At 42.3% G+C, this 14,936-nt stretch overlaps 1 protein-coding gene across 5 annotated transcripts in view; it reads left to right on the forward strand.

The window, feature by feature from the left end:
• The window catches only part of NUP214 (nucleoporin 214), a 101,565-nt gene that overhangs the window by 31,908 nt on the left and 54,721 nt on the right, over positions 1-14,936 (forward strand). For all 5 annotated transcript variants that reach the window (XM_028090580.2, XM_028090579.2, XM_028090581.2 and 2 more), the window contains exons 19-23: positions 305-487; positions 1,165-1,250; positions 1,351-1,434; positions 12,288-12,545; positions 13,469-13,630. In XM_028090580.2, coding sequence (XP_027946381.2) covers positions 305-487; positions 1,165-1,250; positions 1,351-1,434; positions 12,288-12,545; positions 13,469-13,630 — 773 coding nt within the window. The remainder of the gene's footprint in view (positions 1-304; positions 488-1,164; positions 1,251-1,350; positions 1,435-12,287; positions 12,546-13,468; positions 13,631-14,936) is intronic.

The raw sequence follows: 14,936 nt of genomic DNA on the forward strand, positions 1-14,936 counted from the left end.
ATATAGCTAAACGCATCTCCCCCCATCCCCACTTTTGACTCTGTCTCCCACCCTTTTCTTCCCTGGAACCTCTGTGAGATTTTGTCTGATGATGCTATCCTTTGCTACAGGCCCAGCCTGCTTAGCCTAAGCTTCTCCTTCCTCATTCTGTATTATCCTTGTAAAGCTTTCATCCCCTTTTTATGTTCTGGTTAATTTCCTGATGCTGCCTGTCCACCGGGGGTTCTCCATTTTATTCTTTCACTGTTAGAGTTGTAGTACTTGCACCATTCACGTCGAATTCTTTCCTCCTTACTGTCAACAGGCGCTTGCTTGTGCCAGAGCGAGAGACATTGTTTAACACCCTAGCGAACAACCGGGAAATCATCAACCAGCAGAGGAAGAGGTTGAATCACCTGGTGGACAGTCTCCAGCAGCTTCGTCTCTATAACCAAACCTCCCAGTGGAGCCTTCCCTCGGATGTCACCTCCCAGAGCGGCACTCAGGGGTGTGCAGGGGAACCGGCCTGTCAGTGCCACTGGCACTCGATGAATGTGGTTGAAGGAACAGATAACTATTTGGGAGTCAGGTGCAGAAGTGCTAGAGTAGTTCAGATGTGGGTTTGAAAGTGACTCTGCTGTCACTTGTGTGATCCTGGTCAGGTTCCTCACCCTCTCTTGATTCTCTGTTCCTTTGCCTAAAAAATGGGAGTAACAATACCTGCCTCAGGGGATTATTGGAGAGTTAAATTAAGCATGCCAGATGAAACGGGTACCAGCGGATGATGGCAGATCCTATAGAAATGGTATTGTTCTTTTGAAAATTAACTGGTAGAATTAGGTTGACTAACGTGTCTAGAAGCTCAGACTTGTCATTTTGCTTGAGTAGAAACATTCAGACCTGGCAGTTAGACAGTTTACTCCTGCAGTTACCAGGGTGATTTTATGTTTCTGCCTTTAGGCTGAATGTGTACCTTCTAATTGCCCTTTGTGCTAAAGCGCTGTTAGTGCTGTGTTTGCCCCGGGTTAGGGAGGTATTGAGATTGTAATCTCTTTCCTTTTGGATTGGCTATGTTGATTGGTCAGATTTCCTGTTTCTGTATTGGGGAGGCTTTCATCTCTGGCATTTATATTGGGAGATTTCTCAGGTCTTAGTTGGTTTGTATGTAACACGGTCCTCTTTCAGTTTTGACAGTGACCTCGAAAGTCTCCGTAATGCTTTATTGAAAACCACCATAGAATCCCACACCAAGTCCTTGTCCAGAGTGCCAGGTAAACACATTCTTCTCACTCTTTAACTCTCTAGGTCCTCTTCTATTGACGTCTTAATAACCAAGTCTTAAGCATTTATGGGTTCATGAATTTCTTGCAGCTAAACTGTCCCCCGTGAAACAGGCACAGCTGAGAAACTTCTTGGCCAAGAGGAAGACTCCCCCAGTGAGATCCACTGCTCCAGGTAAAGGGAACTGGTCCTGAATTTTTTAGCATCAAACATGCAGCACCTGGTATGGAAGTAGGATGGAAGGAGTCTGTATGTATCTGTGTCTGTGTGTCCCTTTAGTTCTTAATAGGAAATAGAGAAAATGTCCCCAGAATCTGTTGTCCCTCTGAGTGTTAGAGTAGGGAGCAGTTTATACATACCGGACAGGGCAGTTCAAGGTGGTTGCTGTGGTTTTGACACTTGTGTTCTGCAGTCCTTCAGTTATATGATGGTGGTTCCCAAGGGTTTGGAGGAGGCTGAGCTGGCGCCAGGGACCCAGGCCTCTGCTTTGTCTGGAGATGCTTTACTTGTCTCATTTGTATGGGGTTTTGAGTAGAATTGCATTGGGGCTGGGGGGGGAACTATGTAGGAAAAAAAGCAAAAAACTGCTGATAAGGGAATGATGGCACAACACACTTGTGGAAAAGAAGCCCATGTGACTAATGAAAGAGAATTTTGTCATTAAATTATCTACATTATTATCTCAATTTTCTTTTCAAAAAATACTTGTCACGTGGGGCACCTGGGTGGCACAGTCGGTTGAACTTCCGACCCTTGGTTTCGGCTCAGGTCACAATCTTGTGGCTGTGGGATCGAGCCCCGCCTTGGGCTCTGTACTCAGTGCAGAGTCTGCTCCAGATTCTTTCTCCCTCTTACCCCTCTCCCTGCTTGAGCATGCTCTCTCTCTCAAATGAATACATCTTTTTTTAAAAAAATATTTGTCAGGGGCTCCTGGTGGTTCAGTCGGTTAAGCTTCTGCCTTCGGCTTGGGTCATGATCCCAGGGTCCTGGGATCGAGCCCTGCATTGGACTCCCTACTCAGTGGGAAGCCTGCTTCTCCTTCTCCCTCTGCCTGCCGCTCCCCCTGCTTATGCTCTCTCTCTCCCTCTCTGTCAAATAAATAAAATCTTAAAAAAAAAAATACTTGTCATGTACAACTTCATACATAATCCTGCTTTGCTTTAGTGCTCATATCTGCTCTTTTCTTTGAAATTCTGTTTTGAGTTGAAACTTATTTTTTATACCAACAACAAATGCTTTTTGGTAATTAAAATAGCAGAAGGAAATTTAATCTTACTGTACCATGATTTATTAGTTTTTCTATAATCATATAGTGTTGAGTTAGGTAAATAGTAGTAATAGATAAGGGAATTTTTTTTTTTTTTTGAAAGTAGTCTCCACACCCAGTGCAGGGCTTGAACTTACGACCCTGAGCTTAAGACCTGAGCTGAGACCAAGAGTTGGACACTTAGCCAACTGAGCCACCCAGGTGCTCCAACAAGGGAATTTTTAACAGCCTTTTCTTAAGTCCAAAGAATATATTTTCTTCGTGTGTATTTGGAAAAATAGAGAAAAGTCTGAAGAATAGAAAATAACTCTTATCCCTCAATCTGGGTATGTCATCAGTTAGTTCATTTTGGTTTACTCCCAAACTTTTTTCTTTGCATACATAAATTTGATTTTTTGAAAATGAGATTGGGACTATAACATTCGTAGTTCTGTGTCCTCACGGTTTCTTAGTATGAAACAGAAAGTAAGTGTTGGTGAGGATGTGGAAAATTGGGACCCTCATGCACTGTTGGTCAAAATGGCGCAGGCACTGTGGAAGACAGTTGGGTAGTTCCTTAAACAATGGGAAAGAGGGTGCCTGGGTGGCTCAGTTGGTTAAGCAACTGCCTTCGGCTCAGGTCATGATCCTGGAGTCCCAGGATCGAGTCCCGCATTGGGCTCCCTGCTCAGCAGGGAGTCTGCTTCTCCCTCTGACCTTCTTCCCTCTCATGCTCTCTCTCTACATAAATAAATAAAAATCTTAAAAAAAAAAAAAAAAACAATGGGAAAGAGAGTTACCATGTGATCCAGCAAATCACTCATGGGTAGGTACCCAAAAGAACTGAAAACAGGGACTCAAACAGATAACTGTACACTCATGTTCACAGCAGCACTATGCACAGTAGCTGAAAGGTAGAAGCAAGCCAGGTGTCCATCAACGGCTGAATGGATACGTGCAATGGGGTACATATGCACCTTAAAAAGGAGGGAAATTCTGATGATATGCTACACTGTGGATGAGCCATGAGGACGACATGCTAAGAGAGATGAGCCAGTCACAAAAAGACAAATGCTGTATGATTCCACTTACATGATGAGGTCCTTAGAGTCGTGAAATTTACAGACACAAAAAGAATGGCGGTTGCCAGGGACCAAGGGGGAGAGAATGGGGGATTATGTAGACAGGTACAGAACTGTAGTTTTATAAGATGGAAAGAATTCTGGAGATGGATGGTTGCACCACAGTGTGAATGTACATAAAACTGGAGAAGTGTACACTTAAAAAATGGTTAAGATGGGAAATTTTCACGTTTTGTGTATTTTGCCACAATAAAAAAAATGGAAAATTTTAAAAATTGAAAAATAACTTTCATGAGCCTTTCCTCTGCCTTCTGTTTTCAAATATTGAACATAGGCCTTCTAATGACTGCACACTATTTCCTTGTATTAGGAGTAATTTACTTACCCAGTTCTGTTAAGTGTTAATCTTATTGCCAAGATTTTGCGCAGAACATCTTTGTTCACAAAACTTTAACCACGTCTCTGATTTTATCTTTGTAATAAATTCCTAAGAAGTGAGATTTATGTAATTTATTTGATCATTCAACAAATATGATTCCCTGCTTTGTTCCAGACACTGGTTAATAAGAGAAACAGTCTCTGACCACATTAGACTTTCAAATAGGAAGATAATACAGACATTAAGCAGAAACTGCATATTAGACTCAAGCATTTAAATCTAGGAAATGTACTATAAAGAATAATTCAGAGCATATAAGCATATTTAACTTTTTAAAAAAGATTTTATTTATTTATTTGAGAGACCCAGCAAAAGAGCACGAGCAGAGGAGGGGCACAGAGGGAGAGGGAGAAGCCGACTCCCCGCTGAGCAGGGAGCCCGATGCGGGACTCGATCCCAGGACCTGAGATCACAACCTCAGCTGAAGGCAGCCACTTAACCGACTGAGCCACCCAGGCGCCCCAAAACATTTAACTTTTAAAGGCCTGAACTATAACACATGTACAGAAAAGAACACAAAAATGTCCATCTATGTAACCTCTACCGAGGGTAGGAAACAGAACCTTGTCATTGCCAACTTCCTAGACCCCCCTTGTGCACCCCAGTCTTCCAGCTCCCAAGAGGTACCACTGTATGGACATATATGAAAGTATGCCTTTGCTTTTGTTTGTTTTTTTTCTTTTGATATTTGTAATTTTTACTTGCTATTTTGAAAAATTTCAGAACTCTAGCTGCAAGAACAATAGTGAGCACCCACTTACCCTTCACCCATATTTCCTAGTAACGTTGGTCACAATTAACTTTATTTTTCTCCTCTCTACCACACATGCTCACATTATTCTTATTATTTCTAATATATTTATTAAGTTTTTTATCTTAATTCCAGTATAGTTAACATAGAGTGTTATATTAATTTCAGGTGTACAATATAGTGAATCAACAATTCTATACGTTACTCAGTGCTCATCAGGATAAGTGTCCTCTTTAACCCCTGTCACCTGTTTCACCCAATCCTCCACCCTCCTACCCTCTGGTGACCAGCAGTTCGTTCTCTAAAGAGTCTTTTGCTTAGTTTGCCCTCCTTTCTCCTTATTTTCCCCTTTGTTCATTTTTGTTTCTTAAACTCTACATATGAGTGAAAATCATGATATTAATCTTTTTCCGACTCACTTTTTCGCTTAGCACTATACTCTCTAGACGCATCCATATTGTTGCAAATGACAACATTTCATTCTTTTTTATGTCTGTACGCACACCCCACATCTTCTTAATCCATTCATCTATTAATGAACACTCGGGCTGCTTCCATAATTTGGCTATTGTAAATAATGCTGCAGCACACACAGGGGTGGATGTATCCCTTTGATTTAGTGTTTTTCTTTGGGCGAGTACCCAGTAGTGCAAATTCCTGGATTGTAGGGTAGTTCTAGTTTTAATTTTTTGAGGAACCCCCATACTGTCTTCCACAGTGGCTGCACCCGTTTTCATTCCCACCAACAGTTCACGAGGGTTCCTTTTTCTCCACATTCCTCACCAACACTTGTTTCTGGTGTTTTTTATTTTAGTCATTCTGACAGGTGTGAGGGGATATCTCATTGTAGTTTTGATTTGCCTTTTCCTTATGATGAGTGATATTGAGCATCTGTTCATGTGTCTCTTGACCATCTGTATGTCTTTGGAGAAATGTCTGTTCGTGTCCTCTGTCCATTTTTAATTAGATTGTTTGGTTTTTTGGTGTTGAATTGTGTAAGTTCTTTATGTATTTTGGATTTTAATCCTTTATGGGATATGTCATTTGCAAATATCTTCTCCCATTCAGTAGGTTGTCTTTTAGTTTTGCTGTGCAGAAGCTTTTAATTTTGATGTAGTCCCAATAGTTTATTTTTGCTTTTGTTTCCCTTACCTTAGGAGGCATATCTAGAAAGATGTTGCTATGGCTGATGTCAGAAAGATGTTGCTATGGCTATTGCTGCCTGTGCTCTCTTCTAGGATTTTTAGGGTTTCAGGTCTCACATTTAGGTCCTTAATCCATTTTGAGTTTATTTTTGTGTGTGGCGTAAGAAAATGGTCCATCTTCATTCTTTTGTATGTCGCCGTCCACTTTTCCCAGCACCATTTGTTGAAGAGACTGTCTTTCTCCCATTGCATATTCTTTCCTCCTTTATTAAAGATTAATTGATCATGTAGTTGTGGGTTTATTTCTGGGTTTTACATTCTTTTCCATTGATCTATGTGTCAGATTTTAATGTGCCAGTACCATCGTGTTTTGATTACTGTAGCTTTGTAACATAACTTGAAATCTGGAATTGTGATGCCTCCAGTCTTGTTTTTCTTTTTCAAGGTTGCTTTGGCTTTTTGAGATCTTTTGTGATTCCATACAAAGTTTAGGATTGTTTGTTCTAGTTCTGTGAGAAAGACTGTTGGCGTTTTGATAGGGATTGCATTAAGTGTGTAGATTGCTTTGGGTAATACAGACATTTGACAATATTTGTTCTTCCAATTCATGAGCATGATGTCTTTCCATTTTTTTTTAGATTTATTATTTATTTCATAGAGAGAGTATGTGTGCGAGGGGGGTAAGGGACAGAGGGAGAGGGAGAGAGAGAATCTCAAGCAAGCTCCCTGCTGAGCACAAAGCCCTACAGGGGGCTCGATCCCAGGACCCTGAGATCATGGCCTGAGCCGAAATCAAGAGTCAGATGCTTAACTGACTGAGCCACCCAGGCGCCCCCGTCTTTCCATTTCTTTGTGTCGTCTTGAATTTCTCTCATTGGTTTTTTTTTTTTTTTATAGTTTTCAGAGTACAGGTCTTTATATTATTATTTTTGATGAACTATTTGAAATAAGTTACAGACAGGACTTAACTACTCCTAAGTATTCCGGCGTGTGTTCTTTAAGAACAAGATGTTCTCTTACACAATAATGCAATGATCAGATTTAAGATATTTAACATTGATAGAACACCGTTATCTGATATGCAATCCGCACTCCCAGTTTGCCAACTGTCCCTCCTATGACCTTCATAGCAACTCTTTTCAAAATCAAGGATCCAGTCCAGGGTTGGACATCGCATTAAGTCGTCATTCTTTTTAGTCTCCTTAACTGTGCTTTTCTTGTCAGTTTTATTACCTGAACAGTGTCTCCTCAGACACTGTCCTTTGGTGTTGCCTGTTTTGGGGGTTTTGCATGCTGTGTACATCCATGTGTTTATTCTCTGGCTGGGTTTCCGTCGTTGCACATCAGGTTTGTCAGAGTCATCCATGCCAGCACAGGTAGCTGTCATTTGTTTTGTGGCGGCCTGTATAGTATCCGGCTGTATAAATGTGCCGCGTTTGCTTATCCATTCTCCTCTTAGTGGACATTTACTGTTTCCAGTTTCTGGCTGTAATAGAATAGCATATTGTTCTGAACATCTTCAGGCACATGTGTACACCTTACACTTGGTCACGTGGCGAGGAATGGAATTGTTAGCTAGTGGTCTGTCCACATGCCCCACTTCAGTAGAGTCTTTTATACCGTTTTCCGGAGTGGTTGTACCAGCTTATTTTACTTTTACCATCAAGGTATGGCTCTTTCAGTTTTCTCCATTTTTGTCAAGCTTAATGTTGTCAGTCTTTTTCCTTTTAACTACTCGGATGTAACCCTTGTATGTGTTACTACGTATTTGTTGACTTTTGTGAAGTGTGTGATTGCATCTTTTGCTCACTTATCTGTTGGGTAATCTGTCTTACTGATTTGCGAAAGTTTGTATTCATGCCGGATACTAGCCCTTTTTTGGTTATATGGGCTGTAGGTACTCACTTCGTTACTTTTTTTCCCTCTTAATGATGTCTTTTGCAAACAGAAGTGCTTCATTTTAAAATAGACTTCCCCATCCTTCTCTTTTGCAGTTGGTACTTTTCTGTGTTCTCTTTAAGAAATCCTTCTCTAGGGCGCCGGGGTGGCTCAGTTGGTTGAGCGACTGCCTTCAGCTCAGGTCATGATCCCGGAGTCCTGGAATCGAGTCCCGCATCGGGCTCCCGACTCGGCGGGGAGCCTGCTTCTCCCTCTGACCCTCTCCCCTCTCATGCTGTTTCTCTCTCGCTCACTCTCTAATAAATAAATAAAATCTTTAAAAAAAAAAAAGAAAGAAATCCTTCTCTAGCGCTGTGTAACAAGAGTATGCGTGCACTTTTATTATTGTCTGGAAGTATTAATGGTTTGCTTTTCAAATTTAGATCTGCCATCTACCTGGAATTGATTCTCTTTTAAACAGCTGCATCGAGGTATAACTCATGTATTATAAAATTCATCTTTTATAAGTTTAGAGTCTGATGATTTTTATTAAACTTGCAGAATTGTATAACCATTACCACATTCCAGTTTTAGAACACTCCTACCACTCAGGAAGTTTCTTCGTGCTTGTTTATAGTCATTCCCTCCTCTGCCCCTGGCAACCACTGATCTATTTTCTTTCTGTAGGGATCTGCCTTTTTTGAAATTGCATATAAATGGAATCATATGTAGTTTTTTTGTTTGGTTTCTTTCACTTAGTGTGTTTTTGAGGTTCATGCATGATGCATAACATATATAAGTAGTTCATGCCTTTTAATTGCTGAGTAGTGGTCCGTTGTATGGGTCTACCATGTTTTGTTTATACTGTCTGGAATTGATTTGTGTGTAAGATATAAATAGGGCTCACATGTTTTGTATTTAGATATCTGACTGTCCCAGTAGTGTTTATTGAAAAGACTCCTTTGCTCCCTGCTTAGTGGCCACCTTTGTTGTAAATCAGTTATCCTTATATGTAGGTCTCTTGGTGTCATACACTGATTAGAAACCACTGCTACCACACTGCCTTAATTAACTTGTATTGAAATAAACCTCAGTACTGTTCTTTTTCTAGATTCTAAAGCCGTGTTGTCTTAATACAGCAGCCTATGTAAATTAATAAAAGCTAAATCAAGCTAAAAATTCAGTTATATAATCCCTGTAGCCACATTTCAAGTGCTCAGTAGGCACATGTGACTAGTGGCTACTATAACAGGATAGTAATAATTTTATCATCACAGAAAGTTCTGCAGTCTAGGACAGCAGTTGGTAACCTTTTTCTTTAAGGGCTGGGTAGTAAATACTTTAGGCTTGCTGGCCTCATGGTTTCTGTTGTGCCTAATTCAACTATGCCCTTGTGATGGGAAAGCAGCTACAGACGGTATACAAATGAATGGGCATGTCAGTGTTTCAATAAAACTTTATTTGTGAAAACAGATAGCTGGCCCATGGTTTTAGTTTGCTGACCCATGATCTAGAATGTTTTGACTCTTCCTGGTGCTTTCTTTTTCCATATTAATACTGGAATTGTCTTGCTAAATTCTGTCTCCCTCAGCCCTCAAAGAAAAATTGAGACTTTGATGGGGATTGTATTAAATCTCTAGATCGACTTAAGAGAATTGGCATTTGTACAATGTTGATCTTTTAGCTTCTAAACATGGTATGTTTTTATTTGTGTTTTTAATTTCAGTGTTTTCTTCATGAAGAACATACACATCTTTTGTTAGATTTATTCCTATGAGTTTAGTATTTTTGATGTTCCTGTAATGGTGGATTTTCTTTAAATTTCATTTTCTTTATTTTTTTTGTTTTATGTTCGCTGTGATAATAGAAATATATTGGATTTTTGTATGTTGACTTTGTATCCAGCAACCTGGCTAAACTCCCTTATTCAAATAATGTCTGTAGCTATGTCTTGAACTTTCTGTGGGAAGAGTTACATTCTCTATGGGTACTAATACTTTTGTTTCTTACTTTTTTGGTCCTTTATTTTTCTTACCTTATTTCAGTAGCTAGGACTGCCAGTGCAGAGTCCATTCAAGTGGTGAGTGGGCGTCCTTGTCCTGAGCTCAAAGGGAACGGTTTCTGTAGGTCCCCGTGAGATGTGAGGTTTGCTGGGTCTACTGAGATGATGATTTCTTTCCTTCTTTTTTTCTGTTAATGTGGCTTTCTGCCTTTTCTAATCTGAGTTAGAGTTTAAGCAGAAGAAGATTCTTTAGGTTTCAGTGGAGCCCCTTTTCTAATGCCGGGAAGGTAGCTGCATCCTTGATCCCAACAGGGAGTGGGCATATCAGCTGTGAAGACAGCGCCATTGGGAAGGTGGGCGGGCCGGGCTCCTGGCCCATATGAGTGAGCATAACCGTTGCATCTCTCAGTGGGTCTCCCTCTGCCCAAGGTCAGCGAATGGCATCACAAAGATGAAGGAAGGAAACACGAGACCTCCTGGGTCATATCAGACCTTGGGAGTTACATAGTTATGTCAGTCTCTGTCCAGTTCTTGAAGGTAATGAATGTGAATCGTCTTCTGTTGCTTTTACCTCTGAGGAACTAAGATTTTAGAGAACTGTTTTAGAGCAGTGTTGCCCTAAGCAAATGTGGGGTTTGTACTTACTTTCTCTGCATGCTGTTACAAGTTATCGCAGATGCAGTGCCTTGAAGCACCGCCTATTTATGCTCTCACAGTTGTGTGGGACAGAAGTCCAGGCGCAGCGTGGCTGCACTGTGTCCTCTGCTCAGGGCTCCCAGGCTGAGGTCAAGATGTTGGCTGGGCCCAGTTCTTATCTGGAGGCTTTGGGGAAGAGGCCACCTCTAAGCTCATTCCCCTTGTTGGCGGAATTCAGTTTCTTGCAGCTGTCAGACTGAGGTCAGTGTTTCTTTGGTGTGTGCTCCCGGCCTCTTCATCTGCACGCCAGCAAGAGCACGGTGAGGACTTCTCGGGCGTCAGCTCTCAGACTTCCTCTTTGGCTTCCCCTCTTTGCCTTTAAGGGCTCATGAGACTTTACTTTGAGCCCACCTGGATAATCCCGGATAACCTTCCAATTTTAAGATGAACTGATTAGTAACCTTAATTATGTCTGTAACCTCCTTTTGCCATCTGAGGAAACATAACCGTGGTGTGGCACCAGGAGCAAAGGTCATGGGTCACAGTTCTGCCCAGCACAGGGTTCGGTAATATTGTTAAGAACATGGTCTTTCAAGTCAGATGCACCTGGATTTGAATTCTGGTCCATCACTTAGCAGCTTCAGGACCTTATGCAAATACTTAACTTTTTAAGTATTAATTATAAAGTCCGATAATAGCAATTTTTAATTTATAGGATAATTGTGAGGATTAAATGGGATCATTTATGTAGATCCTTTGTACAGCATCTGGCACCAAATAAGTTCTCAGAAAATATGCACTGCAGTTTTATTAGCGGTGCTGGTGGTTATGGATGGAATTTCCAGGTGACCCTGCTGCATATTTACTCGCATGAAAGCACTCTGGCCCACTGCTGTCCAGTAGAACCTTTGGTGATGAGAGCTGTTCTGCATTTGTGCACTCCAGTATGGTAGCCCCATGTAGCTGTTGAGCGGTTGAAATATGGCTGGCGAAGCTTGAAGACTTGAAATTTTCATTTAATTACTTTCAGTTATTTTTAACTTAAATAGTCACATATGGCTAATGGCCACCAAACTGAACAGTGCAGCAGCCCCAGCAGGTAGCATGGGTTTTCAGTTGCATTTGTTGATCGCGACGAATAAAATCTGGAGTTGAAGCGATGTGCCTGTGAGGCAACCAAGTCAGTAAATAGTAGCAGTGCTTTTAAGTAATTTGAGAAAGGGCTAGGTCTTTGGTTTGGTTTATGTTTTTTCCAGTATATGGCAGTTATATGTATTCCAAAATAGCATGAGGCCTTACTTTATCATTTATAGAAGGGAAAAAAGAGGGAAAGTCAGGATTCGTTTCAGGGATTTTTTTTTTTTTTTAAACCAAGTTGATTCAAAAGAATCATGTGAGGGTTGGGGATGTTGGAGGCGCCGGGACTGAGGGCATTCAGTCTTCCCTAGTTCGCGTGACCTATTCTTAGAAGTTTGTTGTTGGCGAGAGGCTCTTCTGTGCAAGCTTGTCTGGTACTTTCCCGGTTTGTTGGTATTCTGCCTGTGACAACTTGTGGTGGTGGCTCGAGGTCTGCTGCCTTAGCACAGCATGGCTCCCACCTCTCACTTCACATTTTGTTTGACAGTCAAAATGTTCCTGTCCTGCACTGCTCGGTTTCTCAAAGCTTCCTTTGAGCAGGGCCCCCAAACCGTGTATGTTCACCTTCTACAACAGCTTCTTCCACTTAAAATAAGTCATAATTAAAGTGTTTCTCAACTGGATATTTCTCTACTGACAGTGAAAATGAAATGACACAGCTTGCAGACTTGCCCAAATCGTCTAACTTGTGTTTTGTTTCGGGCTTGGTAGCCAGCCTGTCCCGGTCAGCCTTCCTGTCTCAGAGATACTATGAAGACTTGGACGAAGCCAGCTCCACATCGTCTGTGTCCCAGTCTTTGGAGAGCGAAGACACACGGGCATCCTGTAAAGACGACACGGTGGCGCAGGTCCCGCGGCACGCGCCTGTGGCGCGCACCCCTTCCATCCAGCCTGGTGTCTTGCCGCAGGCAATGCCTTTCACTAAATCTCACCTGATTCATGGTTCACCTGGCGTGCTGGGGACATCTAGTAAGTGCACAGCAAGCTCCCTCTTAGGTTTGGGTCTCCTGGAGGAGCCGTACCTGGCCATTATACTGTCCCACCACCAAGTCCAGCCCCACTCTGCTAATAGTCCAGAAATTAGAAGCTGAATTCAGGAAATCTGAAAGAGGCAGGAAGAAGGGGCCCTGCAGGCCTCACACCGGCACAGCTTTCCTGCTGAGTCCAGCTGGTGTTTCAAAACAGGTGTGGGGCGCCAGGCTGGCTCAGTTGGAGGGGTGTGCGAATCTTGATCTCAGGGTCGTGAGTTCGAGCCCCTCGTTGGGTGGAGAGAATTACATACATACATTAAAACAAACAAACAACAGCACACGCACAAATGATGTTTTCAGGAGTAGGAGGAGGAGGCTGTTTGCCTCGCTCTAAAGCAACATCCACACTCATGCCTTTCAAATTCTAGCTCATTTCAGCTCATTACTTGTAGCCATATGCTGCCCCGGAACTTGCCAGCTGCCACACTCGGTGTCTGTATTGGCTCTCAGAAGTGACCGGTATTGGGCTGTCACACCTCCAGTTCAGTGTCAGGACTTCGCATTGAAGGGACTTCTAACAGAGAACAAACACCCATTGGGAGGTACTCGAATGGAGAGATTTTATGAGAAGAGAGCAGGGAGTTGACCTATGTTGGCATGAAAGTTCTATCTCGGTCAGTATCAGAGGAAGTGCTCATGTTAAAGATTTAGCTAATGGACGTGGGCAGGCACATCGCATGTGACGTCTTTGAAAGATAGAGGTGCCAGCCCGTGAGTTTATTGGTACTTTTCTGTGTGCGTGCTTAAGCATTTTTAACCTTAGTGTTTTCCCTGTAACCTCACAGTGGAGGACATGCCACTTTCACTTTTGTGTATTCCTCTCCGACCCACTCTCTCACTTAGTGTTTCTTTTTCCTTCAGTATCGACATCTGCTAGCAAAATTATTCCTCAAGGAGCTGATAGCACAATGCTTGCAACAAAAACCGTGAAACATGGCGCCCCCGGTCCTTCGCACAGCCTCTCGGCCCCCCAGGCAGCTGCCGCTGCAGCGCTGAGACGTCAGATGGCCAGCCAGGCCCCAGGTAGCCACGGTCGTGAGCTCTGGCCACCGCAGGCCAGCATAGCAGGTCCCAGGCGGCAGCTGGCTCTCTTTGCTGCCCTTGAGAAGAGAGGACTGACGGGACAGTCCTCCCCCCCATATCGGGGAGTGGGTTCCAAGAAGGCAGAGACTAGATCTGAAACTTTTTCATTTCAAGGGGAGGTATTAGATCAGGCACATCCAGTCAAGTGGAAAGTCCGTGGTTTTGGGGTGAGGTTGTTGATCCCTACTTTTGAATAATATCTGCTTCAAGCCCCAAATTAATCTTTGCTGTTAGATCACTGGATAACATTAGAATTGTCTCATAGTGTCATAGGATCCCAGCCACCCTGGGGGGTGGGTATTAGTGTACCCATTTTGCTTTTGAGTAATGTCAGGTTTGGAGAGAGGTGAAGGTGACCCAGCCGATAAGTAGCAGAACCTGGCCTCCAACCCTGTGCTCTTTCTGTTTCAGTGCAGTGTTTTCTTAAGATTGCCAGTTTAGCCTTTACAGATGGAAACTCTAATGAGCTCATCATCATCGGCACTTGCATTTTGTCAATGCTTTGTGGCTATCCAGAACTTCCTGCATTAGGATTTCTAGGTAGTTGGCCTCAAGGGCTTCAGTTGCCACCAGTCATGTTTGTACAAGCCCGTGGTTCTCAAATGGAGGCTGTTTTGCACCCCGCACTCCTCCCCAGTGGTTGGCAGTGCTGCTGGCATCTAGTGGGTAGAGGTCAGGAATGCTGCAAAAGATCTTCAAATGCACAGGACACCTCCACAACACAGGATTATCCAGGCTGAAAATGTCAGTAGTGCCAAAGTTGAGAAACTGCTATAAATCAAGTATTTTTGTTTTAGTTGAATAAAATTATTTTTTAGTTTTATCACTGCTCAGAACACGTATCACTTTGGACAGTTCTTTTTTAAAAGACTAAAGAGACATAGTGGTTTGATTTAGACAAAAACAGGATTACCATTACGATAAAAGCATTCTGAAGAAAAGCTCAAATATTAAAACCCTTATTAAGGCATCTATAAAAGATATGAAAGAGCACAAACAAGGTAACTTTTTAAGGTAGCTTCGAGCCTTCTGAAAAAAAATAGAAGTCTTCGATGTTTTCTTTAAATGTTACTTGGAGGAAGCAGAATCTTGGCATTGTGCTGAATAGGCCCCAAATCAAGCTGATTGAGTCAATTATTTATAAACATAAAATCTGCCAGGATGTGGGATTATTCCACTCAGCAGGAGGTGGTGTGATTTCTGTTATCATTTTGGAAACAAAAATTCCTAAGGTGTAGTGTAGCCG

The sequence above is a fragment of the Eumetopias jubatus genome, unplaced genomic scaffold (genome assembly GCF_037043125.1).
Source record: "Eumetopias jubatus isolate StellerSeaLion01/CBP00866 unplaced genomic scaffold, mEumJub1_p1.0 scaffold_15, whole genome shotgun sequence".
Lineage (NCBI taxonomy): Eukaryota > Metazoa > Chordata > Mammalia > Carnivora > Otariidae > Eumetopias > Eumetopias jubatus.